Source organism: Haliotis asinina, chromosome 7 (assembly GCF_037392515.1).
Source record: "Haliotis asinina isolate JCU_RB_2024 chromosome 7, JCU_Hal_asi_v2, whole genome shotgun sequence".
NCBI classification, from domain to species: Eukaryota; Metazoa; Mollusca; class Gastropoda; order Lepetellida; family Haliotidae; genus Haliotis; species Haliotis asinina.
This window is the reverse complement of record NC_090286.1, coordinates 5466459-5482534: the sequence shown is the minus strand read 5'-3', so window position 1 is coordinate 5482534 and position 16076 is coordinate 5466459. Positions and strand designations below refer to the sequence as shown.

Genomic DNA, 16076 nt, shown 5'->3' with positions numbered 1-16076 from the left:
GATTATTGTCATGAGTTCCACAAATGATGAAACTGAGTGAAAATTGGTGAATTCTTCACACAACTTTAAACCAAAACACAGCTGTTCACATGCATGATATTTGCACATGCTTTTCTGCAATTTAATGCAAGATCCTCATGCAACTCATCTGCATAAAGTTTGCAGTTGGTCCCCCAAGTTAGTGGAGAAATTGATCTTCGATGTAACCATACACATATACATGACATACAGTTAATGCTTTAAGTGAGTCTCAACTTTTGATGGGTAGTACATTATGTGATTTCTTGAGAGCGGACTCATAACTGAGAGGAGTTAAAATACTAACTAAAAATGAATAGAAATTTGAAATGATAACCATTGATAACCAATGAAATGACACATCCCTTGAAAGGTACAATTTGCAAATGGATCTTATACTTTCAGTTCATAGAAAAACGACACATGAGTGTATTTAAAATCATCCCAAATCATCAAAAGTCACAAGTTTTCTATAAGGGTAATTTGAATAGCTAGGTTTATCAATATATAGTTACAGTTTTGGAGTTATGGTCTGGCAACAAGCACAACCCTCATATTAAGCCCAATGTGTCTTCAAAGAAGGGAAAATATAATCAAAATGGTAAAATACCAAAGCATCAAAAGATACCAGTTGACCACAAGGCATGTTACATCAAGCTTCCACAAGAAATATTCAGTGATTTTGGAAACAGACAAGACCATTGCTGTATCTTCTCATTTTCAAAAACAGAACTGTATCTTGCAAATCACATCATTTATTCACACTTAGTTGGTGAGTAAGCAAGTATGGATTTACGCTGCTTTTAGCAATATTCCAGCAATATTCCAGCAATATCACAGCGGTGGACATCAGAAATGGCTTCATGTGGGGAAATGAACCTGGGTGTTCAGTGTGACGAGCAAACGCTTTAACCACTAGGCTACCCAACCACTCCACATTTACTTGGAAAACACTGAAGACTGACAATTTTCAAATTTAATGTTATAATTAAGTCATAATTAGCTTGTACACCCACCTTATTATATGACAACACCCCGAATATTGCCACAAGCATTCCTAATACATTTGTTGGGGTGACTGGATTTTTCAGCACCAGTAACGATCCACTTATAATAAATATTCTTTTGGTGGCATTGGCGACAGCATAGCTGAGTGACGTCACCATGGAGAGGAGGGTGAAGGCGAAGATATTGTGGCCCATGTTGCAGAGTCCATCCAACATCAACATCAAAAGCATGTACAACTTGTTATTGCTGTTTAACTGAAATACACAAAACACGCATTAAATCTCAACCTTCGGACATCAAAACACTAATTATACAACCTGCTAACCAAAGATCACTAACCAAAGATCATTGAATATTAGAGTTAGTGAATTTAGTTTTGCACCACTGTTACCAATATTCCAGCTACGACAAGCGACTCCAAAAATCAGTTTGACACATTGTATGGGAAGCCTGCTTTACAGTATTAGAATCAGGATCACCTTAGGCACTCAACTCACACCTTTAACGCCTTACATTCAAAGACACTTGTAGCAGGTGTATTGCTAAGATTGTTCACTGAGTTTCCTCATTGGTCAAAAGAAAAGAATAAGAAAAGAATTAACTTAAATACTTACAAATTGTTCATCATGTAAGATCCTGCGAAGGTCAAAGAGTACCCAGAGTGGGAGGAAGCAGACAGTTGAGATGCGAGTGATGACAACGAGAAGACGCATGTGATGAAGGCCGGTATCTTTCAAACACTGTGCACAAAGACACGCAAATACTCAGTATGCTCAACAGGTCAACAGTTTATAACATCCAGGTCCAAAGTCAAAACCAGAAAATATTTTTTCTTGTATAAAATTTAACCTTTGTTTGCAAAATCCAATATCTTTGATGGAAGAGATAAATAAAGAGTTAACTGACTATTGAAACCAAATTCTTGTTCTTTAATGCCACATTCAGCAATATTCCAGTGAAATAATGTTTCAGTAAAATGATCAATCAGTTGGTTTTTACCCAGGTTCTTATCTATAAATCCAAAAAAGAATTGTCTGTTGGGGGACATAGTCTGTTGTTTCGTTTGATTTACAGAAACATAAATGGATTGGTTAGCCAATCAAATGACATGGAATCACAGTTTATATATTTCTAGAGATCATGGTACATCTGAATGATATTTCCATGACATCATGCTATGCAACATTTTTCACTTCCACCTGATATAAATATGAAGCATGGCATGCCGTCCACCTCCAGTATAAATGGGAGGCTGGTGGTAATAGTCCAGGCACTGGATGTTATGTAACACTTATTTATGACATAGTACCTGCAACAAATACCTGCTCCACTAAATTAAAATCAAAATTAACATGCTATTGTATTTGCAAGAGTAAGTTCATGATAGAACTGAACTACATTTAGGAGACACTTCCCGCCCCGCACCCCTATAGCCCCTCATTTACAGTGACCTTTTGAATGACGCTCCCGAAGTCGGGATCTAAATCCTGACTCCTTCACAAGTCACAAAGCACAAGAAATGGCTACAACATGAATTCCTTCTTCAGTAATCAAGTAAATATTTTCTGTAATTGTTGACACAGACCATACATTTTGTACTTACCATTTTTGAAAAAATAGTTTGCAATGAAAAGCAGAGTGTTGCAAATAAGGCACTTCCAAGCCCGACATAATCAAAAGCCAGCTCTGTGACTGTTGCTATGACAACACCGCCCATGATTGGAAGCAGGGATAAATATACCTGTAATAAAGATGACAGAGCTTTGAGACTCTCATTGATGGGTGGTGATGGGTAGTGTTGGACGATGTGAGGCAATGTGGGATTTGTGGAGTTGGAAGGTGAGTGAGTTTTGTTTTACACCATATTAATGTTATTGTTATTATTATTATTATTATCATTATTATTATTATTATAGTAGTGGTGTGGCATGGCATGTGATGGTGTGTGGCGTGGTGTGGTGGTGCATGGCATGGTATGCGGCGTGGTGGCATGGCTTGGTGTGGAGTGTGTGGCGTGGCATGGCGTGTGGGGTGGCACGTGGCATGGCATGTGGCGTGGTGTGTGGGTTAGGTTGGTGAAATCCAGGTCTTGAACACTACGGGAAGGAGTGAGTGGGCATGGCATTGCATGGCGTGGTGTGGCCTGGCAAGTGGAGGGTTGTGCGGGTTAGGTTGGTGAAACAGCTACAGATATATGAACAGACAAAACAAACTCCAGAAACAAAAAAAGGACATAGGAATACATTCATAGCTCTCTGCCATTCCTAGTGAAAGCACCTCAGAATAAGGGACAAAGTCACTGAACCATTCATAAAATGACCCTGACAGCTGATTGAGACTGCTTTTATTACCATGTGGAGACACACTGATCTTGCCTGTGTGCAATGGCTGAGAACCAATACATAGGCAAGACCTGTGTGCTTAAATCAGCGTGTTGTAAACTTGGTATGCAGCTGCTGTTGTTGTTGCTGCTGCAGCTGCTGCTGCTGCTGCTGCTGATGCTGCTGCTGTGTTCTGTGTTGTTTCCCAAATCATTTATTATTTCCTCACCACTTTAATGGTTCCTTCAACAAATATTGTCTGGGCATTTCATAGATGACAAAACAGTTCCAATGAACAAGCTGAATAGTTCAGCCATCACATTGATGTTATTGATTCTATGATTAAACTATTTCTGAGGAAATCCATATGTCTGTTATTTTGCTTCTTTATGGAATATACCTACCACAAGTGAGTGAGTTTAGTTTTACGCCGCTTTTAGCAATATTCCAGCAATATCACGGCGGGTGACATCAGAAAATGGGCTTCACATATTGTACCCATGTGGGGAATCAAACCCGGGTCTTCGGCGTGACGAGCGAACGCTTTAACCACTAGGCTACCCCACCGCCCCCACCTACCACAAATTCCATGAACTGCAGTATTCAATAAATCATCACAAAAATCACCACACGTTTTCAGCAGGTATTTTCCACAAGCTAGTTTTGTCAACAACAGCTACAGGTATCTAATTTAACTTACACTTGAGCAACTTAAAATGACAAACAAGCAGGAAGAGTTTGACAAAAGATTTTATGTTTTGCTGCTGATTCATGAAACAAAATCACCATGACAACGTAAAATCATATCCTGTTGACCTGAAAACAGCTGTGACAAGACTGAATATACAGACGGTTTATGACAGCTTAAATTATAGTACTAAATCAATACCAGAAACAGATAGGCATAATCTCATCATTCGTAACAACTGGCAAAAAGTAACTGAAAAACCATAAATATATCAGTAACCATCCATGAACAGATAAAAGTTTTTGTTACCATGGTAATACCAATACCTAAAGTACTGACATGTAGATGTTATTCTACCTTCCAAATGTCCCTGAAATGATGCAATTGTAACAGAGAGCTTTTAAATTACTCCAGCAATAAATATCGTGGCGGGGAACACCAGAAATGGGTTTCCACACATTTTACACACAAAAAAAGATTGAATACCATTTACTGTTGGCTAACATAATTACTGGTTCATGTGTCTCTTGTATAGTCTTTCTCATGACCTGACATATCCTTGATACATTATTCTGTCATATCGGTCAATCCGAATGGTGAATCTGCAGCATTTATCAAAATTATCGCATATCAGAATATTATAGCTTAGGAATTATGGCTATGAAGTATGTTACTGATAGTTTGAAGACAGACTGCCAAACACACAGACTTCATTCTTATCATCAGCTGATTTTCTGTAAACAATAGAGATTGATATCATGAGCATCGATCGACATAGCTGAGACAATGATGTGTGAAGCAAGTCAGAAAGCTTGGCTAGTCAGGTCTTAGAACAAGAACGGGTTGCTGAATGCCAGTTCTAACCCAGATCGTCATATATCCAAAGTAGACATTAGCTACAGCAGAAGACACATCTGGAGATTCTGTGTCGAACACCTGACACTAACAACTCAACACAGAATATTACTTTAAAAGCTAACGTTTACTGTTTCAGACCTTCTAGATCCAGCAGCTGTCACTTTAGAGGTTGGGTAAGGTTGATTAGAAGTTGGGTAAGTTTTCATTCTAACTTATAGATAATGTTAATAAAAGTCACCATAAATTCACCATTATCAACTGATAAATGTTGGGGTTGTGTTGAATACTTACAAGCAGAGTCTGTGTTTCCCCCAGAATAATCCTTGATAATATCACAGTGAACATTGGAAGTGTAGCTTTAACTGAAAAAAGCAAGGGAGGTAACCATGGGTGAGTGAGTGAGTGAGTGAGAGAGATAATATTTAACGTCACATTGGCAGTATTCCAGCAATATCTTGACGAGAACATGTTTGATATTGAAATGAAATATGTATATGTCAAGGTAGAGACTGCAATTTGGTAGAATCAGAGATTCTACCAGTAGAAACTGCAATTGGAGTCTCCATTCAATTGTCAATATCCAGTTCAGCTGGTAGAAATGCTGATTTATCTGTGGGAATAAAAGTATGCATTTTACTCAGGTATAGACTGTTTCCAGTTTCAGATACATTTATTACAATATCCACATATCTTTTTACACAGGTAGAAAGGAAGATAGCAATAGTACTGAACTTTATTTTGACATACGTTAGCTGTGGTTGTTTGACACTTTGTAGAACATTTTACTCCTTGATTCTTATGACGACATGTGTCAGTTATGCAGCTGCCCTTACAAGCACATACGAGGGTTGGCTGAAAAGTTCTCAGCCTGAGTTGTTTTTCCCCACCAGGTAGAGACAGGTGTTTGCCACCAATGAGGACAATCATTTAGTGAATCATAGACACAAGAACTACAAACATACTAATAGTTTTATCTCAACTACAGCTCTTTTGGTAAACCTATCCTCTGAAATCATCAGAAATGGACAAAACTGAATACAGGGCAGTCATCAAGTACTTGCAAAAGAAAGGGATGTCCCCAACACAGATACATGCTGACATGGTCTCCACTCTAGGGGATGATGCTCCTTCATTTTCCACAGTAAAGAAGTGGGCTGCAGAATTTAAGCGTGGCAGACAAAGCCTTGATGATGGCCCACGCTCAGGAAGGCCTTCAACAGCAACCACTCCAGAAAACATCACGCGAGTGCTCGATATGTTGATGGATGATCGACGATTGACTACTCGACGTATTGCTAGTGTAGTGGGCATCTCTCATGAGAGGGTTGAGCATATTATCACCAACAAATTAGGAATGACGAAAGTTTCTACAAGATGGGTGCCAAAGCTCTTGATAGCAGAACAGAAACGTGTCAGGTTCCAGACGTCCCTTGACAATTTGCGTCGTTTTGAAGCAGATCCCGATGATTTTGTGGCACGATTTGTAACCATGGATGAGACCTGGATACATCACTTTCAACCAGAAACAAAACTACAGTCAAAACAGTGGAAGCATCCTGATTCACCAGCTCCGAAGAAAGCCAAGTCTGTTCCTTCAGCTGGAAAGGTGATGGCATCAGTCTTTTGGGATTCCAGGGGTATTCTGCTCATTGATTATCTTGAAAAAGGTCAAACTATCAACAGCAGATACTATGCTGATCTACTGAACCAGTTGCGAGAAGCAATCAAAGCCAAACGACGAGGGATGATCGCTAAAGGTGTCCTCTTCCACCAAGACAATGCGCCTGTTCACAAATCGGTGGTGGCCATGTCAACAACATCAGAAAATGGACCTTATTCACCTGATTTGGCTCCTTCTGACTTCCACCTGTTCCCCAAAATGAAAAAGGAACTCGCCGGTCGCCATTTTGCAAGTAATGATGACGTCATTTCCGCTGTGACTGATTTTTTTAGGGTTGCTGAAGAAGATTTCTTCCTGACTGGGATTCGGGCTTGCAGCATCACTGGCAAAAGTGTGTGAACTTGGAAGTAGACTATGTAGAAAAATAAATTACAAACGTGGACTTTGTAACTTTTTTTCACAGTGAGGCTTAGAACTTTTCAGCTAACACTCGTACATTTGACCCATTTGACATTTGTCCATTCTGGGAAGACGGGTGTAGGGCAAATGCCCAATTGGATATTACCCACCTAAGAATATTATTGCCTGGTCATTTCCCCACCTCATTGGAAAGCAGTGTCTTTATAATGATTACTGATCATTAATTGAATTACATCTGAATGAATTTGAACTTTCTGTTTTTGAATGACATGTAGGAGTTGGGGGAATTAAAGACAGCACGCATTTAACATCTCACTGTAAACAATATTAAAATAGTAAATCACTAAAAAATTTCCTGACAACTACAAGATCAAACAACAACCTAAAAAAATGGATTTTTCCTACAACCAACACCAGCATGTAAAGAAGGTGTGACATATTGTTTTCAGTTTACATTTTACAATATATGAAAATAAACTTGGGTTTTCTAAATATTCACGGACTTGCATAAATGTAGAATTGCAATCTCTACCCTGACAGATTTGTGTTTCTACTGTTAGGGATTGTGATTGTATAGGTTATCTTATATATCAGAGTCTCTACCAGTAGAGACTCCTATTGCAATCTACACTAGTAGGATCGGAGATTCTACCAGCAGAGACTCCAATCGCAACCTCTACTGGTACTTACTCCGATCGCAGTCTCTACCCTGACATATACACTATAAAACGCTGTCGTCAAAGGACAGTAAAGCAGGTAGAATATCACAATTAGAATTAAAACTTTAGGTAAAGTTAAACTAATATCACTATGTGAACAATACAATATAAAAACAGACTATAGCTCGCCAACAACTGAAGGTAGATCACCATGTTAGGGGCCATGGGAACTTAGAGTACCTTTGCTAATAGCATGGACTCTGGTAGGATTTACATTATCCCTTCAGCCGTTAACAATTTAGGAAATGTAGCCATAACTTAAAAAGACAAGTATTCTACGATTATAAATATTGGAACGTTTTGATATACTTAGTTTGAATGTTTTGGGACTATGTACCCTCTCAGTAGGACAATAATTTTACAGTGCTTTAAGCCCCCTCGAGGATACAGCCACTAACACTCTGTGTCACTAATTCAAACTTTCAATCATTACATATTTATGAATTTACAATTCATTTTTCAAATCTATTTCTTTCAAAAATGCAATAATTAAATGAGAACTAACATTGTTAAAAAGATCCTTCATGGCTCATGATTTAAAATAGTTATCCCTTGTGACAGAATATTCCACAGTGTCAGGCAAGACATGCTTGACTGTGATTCTTTCATCAAAGTAGATGCAGAACAGAGGATCATCGCCTTTCAACAGGTAGTCATGTGTATATCTGATGTGGCCAATACGACATCGTCACATGATGACCTCTTCAAATCTGGACTGCAACCTAAGGAGGTGTAGCCAATATTGGGTTTTATAGCATGTAATTTATCAATGCCTACTTGAGTGTCCCACTTCTTCTGCATCAGATGACGGATGAAAGTTCTAATGCTGGCTTTGTAATCAGAGTATGGAATAAGAAGTGGTGTCACAGATTTGTTGGGTGCTGCCTTGACAGCAAGATCGGATATTGTATTCCCAGAAATGCCAATGTGGTTGGGCAACCATCATCACTAACAATCAAACCATCTGTAAATCACTCAGTGGATCAGGTACCAGATATATATAATTTAATGCCACACTCAGCTCGATGATGGTGGCTTGTAAATATTCAAGTCTGGGAAAGACAAACAAGTGATAGATAACATTTCAACTCTTCACATCATCGGAGAATAATGAGACACATGGCTGAGCAACTTTTCATTTTGTCATCTCTTTCAGCAAGTACAGGATTGTACGGACCTACTTAACTGGAATCTGAAGGGACATTTCAAAATAAAGGATGAATGATACCATTTCTAACTTCAGAGGTACTGACTACCTGAATGTTGACACTAGGAACAAAGCACAGTGACAATAAACATATACTGAGCAAAAGTAGTTAAGGATGTATGTAAAGTTTGAAATTATGAATAAAGATCTATTTATTAATTGACAGTCTGATGACATATCATAAAAAACACCAATATCTCTAGATCATTTTGTCCATTTTAACATGGAATATTTGGTATTACACTTCCACAGTAACATACAGACACAAATACTTGTGTTAGGTTGAGTCCCATACAGGATTTGAACCCTCACCCTTGGAGTCAGGCATCAAACAGCCACCAAATCAGTTAAATGACTGACATGTTATTATCAAATGTTAACAAACAAAGTAATGCACTAAGCAAGGGGTCATCTCCCCATGACCAGGATCAGTAGTATAGGGAATGATAGTCCGAAAACACTTTTCAAAAACCCCTCTAAAAAGCCTCATTTACTAAATGAGGCTTTGGTGGGACCATTAGCTCTTGCTATTATTGCCCCTACTACAAAGCCACGCCATCACGTTTACCGTGACTTGGCAGGCGGTAACACTGTGCCGTACGGTACGATCAATAATTTGTTGTAAGTTTTGACCGACCATATAGGATCGGTGGCTCGCTTACGGTTATGTTATGTTTACCTCGATGAAACAGTTTAACGTGAACCGCCTATGATCTCTTTGGTGTTCGTAATAAAGGCTTGTTGGGCTTTTTGTATCCCCTGTTCTATGTACTTTTTTTTCTCATCCTCGCTGATAGCAGACTTACGAGACTTGGACCGAATATCTTGTTTCATTCCGTTATATTTTGTGAGTTCAGATAGGATTGAACGAAACTCCTCTTCTGAGATCTTACTGTCAGAGAGTGCCGTGGAAATACGCTCACTAACTGTGTTCAGCTTTGCTTCGGCCAGAACCCTGATCTCGTCGTGTTTCAATGCCTTACGATTAAGTCTGCGTGATACTAACTTAAGCGCCAACCCTACCAACCCTGCCACCCCAGCCGTTATTTCAATACCTAGCACTATAGGTGCAGCCACGATGGTGGTTAACAACCCAACGCCTGCCGCCCCTAGTCCCATGCTGGTTGCCATAAGGGTAGTGTCAGCCCCATCCACGATATTGAAAGCTCTATTGTATTTTTTACATAGTGCTTTCCGCGTGTCACGGTCTTGTTCTAGTTGACGTTTTACATCACATAACTGCCTCAAGCGGAACCCATCTACGGTTTCCAACGTCTTAGCTACTTCCTCTACGACTGGGTACAGACCCATCCTATAATATATATTTTGAAAGATATTTTAATTGGGGTTCAGTTAAAAATCTATCAATGTATTTGAAGCCTATAAGTTCTAGACTATTAGTCAGGGTAATAGGTGAGAGGCTAATAGAATTTCCTTTTGTAATAGAAACCCCCAGGAGGCTTGTAAAGTGGTTTATAGGACCCGTGGTATCCTGTTGTATAACAATGCGACAATATTGGTCTCTGTAAGACCAGCGTATTGACACCCCGGGTAAAATTTGGTGTACTATTGGGGGGTCTCCATTGTCTGAATAATCAAAGAAGACTTCTATGATGAGTGTGAAAGGGGGGAATATTATTTCAGGATTACTAAATGTTAATTTATTTTCGAATGGAGCCGATAACCAATTTTTGATACTTCTTGTTAATCCCCACTCCGGAATGAAATCCCCGGGCCAGATACCGTTGTTCCTAATCTTAGAAATACGTCCCGTATCTGTGTCTATTGTGATATAAGGTGAGGTGAGTGTTAAGTTGATCAACCATTTGGGCTCTTTAAAATCTAATAACGACACCCGTCTGTACACGTTGTCTTCGAATTGTAGGATGTATAATTCACCTTCCTCACCAGGCTGATCGAATCCCACTGTATCTCCCAGGTCGTTAAGTGTAGTGTTGGGATGATGATTAGTCATTATTATACTATTATGATATAATTTCCAACTGGTTTTCTGATAATAATTCAGGGGTTAACTTTATACCCATGAAGTGTATGTTGTCAGGCAGGAAGATATTGATTAGTGATATCTTGTTTTCCACGATCACGTTGACCCCCTGCAGACTGGTCTTGGAGTCGACACCCACCCGCACGTAAACGTTGCAAACTTGAAACTGGTGTCGTTTCACCCACCCGAGTTTGATCCCCTTCACGATCTCGACATCATTCCCCGATGGTTCCCCTAGGTAGACTTTGATGAACAGTGTTGAGTTTGCCGGTAGACTCTCTAGTATCTTAACCACGCCTTCGAATTCAGACACCAACTGCAATTTCACGTTTTGCATGGCCGGTTTACTCGATAGCATGTGGGCTGCTATAGTGTTGACTGGGCTGACGACTATGCTACGTCTCTGAGTTGGGACGTAAGCCACGAGCAGGGTTCCATTGTTCACGACTTTGTTTAGGTGGTTGTCTTTGTTATCCGTGAACACGTAAGGGGAGACGAGTCTAATATTGAGAAACCATTTGTTATCGGGTAACAACACCCACTTGTCATCTTCGGTGAAGACGAGCATATATGGTTTGTTTTTGACGACGGTAGTGCTCTCAACATCGTCTAAGTCGAACAGTTTACCTCCGAATGATGGGTATATTCTCCAGTTGTCATCACCGGTGTTGACGAGGGCGTACTTAGTGTTGGCTGTTGCTCCTGTGGTATCTATCATATCACTTAGGGCTCCACCGGAGGGGATTTCAACGCGTTTGTAAATGTTGTTTTTCAGTTGCAAGGCATACGATTTACCATCTACTCCGGGAGCGTCGAAACCGCGTGTGTCTCCGAGGTCGGAGATCCCGATATTGACGCATTTTTTCACTCCGGGTCCTTGTGCGCTGGTCATGTTACGTGAAGCGTTAAGCTGAGGTATCCTATATTTACAGGATTATGATTTATATCTAACACCGATATTGTCAGCTCAGGTATGTTACCCTGGGTTAATCTCTTATACTGCCGTGGTGAAAATGACTCGGTTCTACCGTCGTTGAATTTCTCAGTTTTCACTGGCACTGCTCTCAGTATAGTGGAAGGGTGACCTCCTTGAATGTTGTACGTTGTGCTAACCTGATCGAGATGAATGTACAGCTCTCGGTACGGTACTAGGTCGGGTAACTTCGTGCCTGTGACGGTTGTTGTTGGTTTTATCTCGTCAGGAGACATACCGAGTATCCTCGCTAATGGTCGGCCGAGCCTCAAGGAGGTTCTTCCGTTGTTGATTAACACCACTGTGCCGTTTGAGTCGTTCATCTTGAGTTCGGCTCCCAGGGGTTTGAAGACCTCGTCGTTTAGAGAGCACACGCTGTAGTAGCCGTCAGTTATCTGGCTGCGAGTTCCACTGACGAACAGCTTATTGTTGCTGATATTAATGTTAGTCCATTGCGGTAGGTAGGTGATATCGCAGAGTGCGACTTCGAGTTGACCTGACGTGTTATCGATCGCGTGCGTCAGCTGAACGGCCTCACCGCTCGTTATTCCAGGAAGTGTTATGTACATATTATAATATATGAATTATAAATTATAATATGGATTTAGCACACTTGAAAATCGTGGTGAATGCAGATGGTACTGGGTTTAAAACAACCTTTATTGATATCTTTGAAAAGTATGTCGTGTCCGTTAATAACGCGCAGGCGGTGGTAAATTGGAATCAAAACCCAATGCAGTTTTGGCAGAACCAACTCAACTTTGCTGTGTGGTGTGCGACGACAGGGTCGGGTGTGACACCAGACTATGGTATAGACGAACTGAGTAAGGCGGTTGTTTTGTTTCATATTTATTATCAAACGAGACGAATATTGAAGGAAATAAGTGCTCCTCTTCCCCAAGATAAAGCGTGGAGTATGACGAATAACCCCTATGATAGACGCGCTTATGAACGTATTTGTGGGGAGTTTGAGATTCCAACGAATAAAGACTTTCGCCTTCCTGGTGTGAACCATGGTCTCGGTATAGTTCTCGTGTACTTCTACAGGTCCGGAAAATATTATGCCGGTTCTAAAGATGGTTCATACAACCCACACCGTCATACATTTACAGGCCCCACAACGAATGAAAAGATCCATGTCAGCTGTATAAAGCAAACCAGTCCTGATGCAGCCACAGCCTGGACTAAAATGATCTCAAAAACATCGAAAGGATTCACTCGTGCTGGTACAATACGCTTGAACGATTCGATTCGAACGTACGTGTGGGCGCTGTTGGGTGCGCAGTCGATGACGCGTTCTAACATCCTCGGTAAGGGAACTGCTTACGACGCTCAGACACAATTCGTTTCCAACGTTGATGATGCTATCAATTCACCAGTTGATCTCCCGAGGGCCATCGAACGCTACCAAAACGTATTAGAATACGCCAGATCGAAAGTCAATTACGTGTTCGGCGTGGGGTTGTACATGGCTCCGAGTGATATGCAACTGAGAATAAAAAAAGTGGTGGGTTATAACAACGAAATAGTCATAGCCACGAAGGATCAAAAGTTGGGTATCAACCCCGATATTAACACCCCCTATATCCCACACATCCCACCACGTGAAAAGGGTATAGTGGCGCCACCTCCGGAGCCTAAAATTCATGTGGAGGTACCCCCTGGGGGTGTGGGGGTTTCCACCACCTATCAGCAGCATATTGATAATAAAACAGCCTTAGTGGTTGGTGGGGTAACTTTGGGACTTATTTGGTTAAAGATTTCTTAGCCGCTACGTACACCAGACCCGCCACGGCGACGATGGCTGCCCACAGGTTTTGACTGAGCCACATGGCAGTTTTAGACAGAGCGCCCAACAACCACGAGACGATGCTACCCAGGATTCCGGGAAGGGCTTCGGCGGCTTTACCAGCCAGTTTAGCTAGGCCTTCCCCGAGTTTTTTGATCCAGTCTTTAACACCACTACCACCGCCTGGAGTTCCACCGCCGGCACTTTGGGGTGTGGGGGCACCCCCCACCAGTGACACCACCAAGGTTGATATAATGAAACCCAATGCAGTCAGAATGCTGGCGATGGTGACCCCTTGCTCCCGGAATAATATCCGAATCCTGTTGGCTAAAGTTGTATCTTCGTTCAGTATTCTATCGATTGTTTCCCGAATGCGACTGATCTGGGATCGAAGATGTTCACGATTCGAGGAAGCGGCTTCCAATCGTGTACGTTTCTCGTCTTCTAAATCGCGTAGTCGTTCATTGATACGACGCTTCATATCATCGTTTTCAGTTTCGGTGAGTTTGGTTTTTTCCCTAGCGATGTGCTCGTCGATTTCGTTCAGTTTCCCCATGTTGTTCACGAGTTCTCCACGCACACGTTTCACGGCTTCGTCTAAGCCGTACAGTTCCCTTACCGGAAAGTCAAACCCCGGTAACGGTTTGTCCCAGTAGGTGCTCAACAGTTTTTCTATGCTGTCCGAGGCTTCTGTAGCACGCTCTGGCGTCATTTCATCTATAGTGGTGAGGTGGGATCTGGTAGCTTGCAGATCTTCTTTAACGGTCTTAGGTATTGCACCACCGTAATCACGCATGTTTAGTTTTTTACGGATAAATTCGACACCATAGCGGCTGGCTAGAGTTGACAAGGCCAGTGGTTTTTTAGTGATCTTGTTAAAGAGGTCAACCTTTGGGGCAGACTTGAGACGTAGAACACCCTTTGTATCAATAAAAAAATCCTTATGGTATCGACCCTGGGGTTCAACGTAGTTTTTATCGCTTTTTAAACTTTCGTAATAATCATTTACCGTTGTTTCTAAAAGTTGTTGGCTCAATGGCAAACTAGTAAATGAGGTCTCCTGCTCATCATCGAATGCCTGGGCACTATCGTCCCACATATCATCCATAGGTATGTCTTCATCCATTAGTATTAAAAATATATTTCTTTTATATAACAATGTACGGTAGAAAATTAGATCCTTTCAGAAAATTGAGAGAGCCATTAGGTGCCAGAGCCGTGCGACAGTCGGTGACCATCACCAATAATCCCAGTAAGATAGACCAGAATCAAACTCTGCTGGTTAGATTTCCAAACCTTGGTGAGAATGACCTCATTGTACCAGGCACTGTTCGACTGGCGTTCAATATCACGTTGACCTCCGACAACGACAAACGCGAGCTAGTGCGGAACGTGGGTCGAGCTATCATCAAGAAAACGACCGTCAAGATAAGCGGTAACGAGGTGCTGAGCATCGACGACAGCGACGTGTTTCACTGCTACAAGGATCTCTGGAAAAGCGAGAGAGAACGAGTCAATGATGTGTACCAGGGTATCAGCAAATCAACCCGGGCGCGCATAGGATACGTCTTCACGCAAGACCAGCAAGACAAGCTATCGGACGGTGAAAAGGCCATCGCTCTAGCATACGGAAATCGATTCTGCGTGCCGCTCGACTTCGAGTTGCTCACGGGACACGCGCCGTTTTACCAGGCCGCGCTGGGTGATAGGCTCGAATACGAGCTCACGTTTAACGACTATAGTAAAGTAGTGCGTACACCGAACGGTGATGAGGCTAGTTATGCCATAGACAACATCTCTCTGGAGTTCGACATGGTTACTAGCCCGGAGCTGGCCAGGCAGGTTCGAAGCCAGTACTCTGGGAAGATGGCTATCCTGTACGATCGCGTACTGAGGCATAGATCAGTCGTGCGAGATAAGAGCGACACTGTGTGGAATATCAACCTGAACGTGCCGGCGCGATCGATGAAAGGTATCCTGGTCGTCCCCGTGGAGGATTACGATCCATTCCGGAGGGACAGCGAGAAGTTTTTCAACCCCGAGATTGAAAAGGTGGAAGTGACCATCGAGGGCGTGCCCAACCAGCTGTTCAGTCATGGTATGAGGCCACACCAGCAGTGGGATGAGATAAAAAAGCTACCAGTGGGGGATTACATAACAAAGGACCTGGACCTCGGCTCCGTGCAGATCGGTGAATACCTGACCACCAAGTACGCCCTATGGTTGGACATGCGATCCACGGATGATGATAAACTGCACGGTAGCGGGCGTCGTATAGATAACGGCAGCGAAGGGATAACCATCCAGATTAATAAGAAGGCTCAAACCGCTGGTAAGTTGAAATTATATCTGTACGTTATTATGGACGCGCAACTTAATATAGACAATGGGAGATTCGTGCAAGCCATCTACTGATGGGGGGTACCCCCCCACACCCCCCAACAATAAA

The 16076-nt window shown here is 41.8% G+C and overlaps 1 protein-coding gene across 1 annotated transcript in view; it reads right to left on the bottom strand.

Annotated features, from left to right (window-relative positions):
• Positions 1-16076, bottom strand: part of LOC137291345 (solute carrier family 35 member E1 homolog) — a 31933-nt gene that overhangs the window by 1599 nt on the left and 14258 nt on the right. The window contains exons 2-5 of the mRNA XM_067822654.1: positions 5185-5255; positions 2630-2767; positions 1641-1766; positions 1035-1280 (exon numbers count right to left, since the gene is read on the bottom strand). Of these exons, the coding sequence (XP_067678755.1) occupies positions 1035-1280; positions 1641-1766; positions 2630-2767; positions 5185-5255 (581 nt within the window). The remainder of the gene's footprint in view (positions 1-1034; positions 1281-1640; positions 1767-2629; positions 2768-5184; positions 5256-16076) is intronic.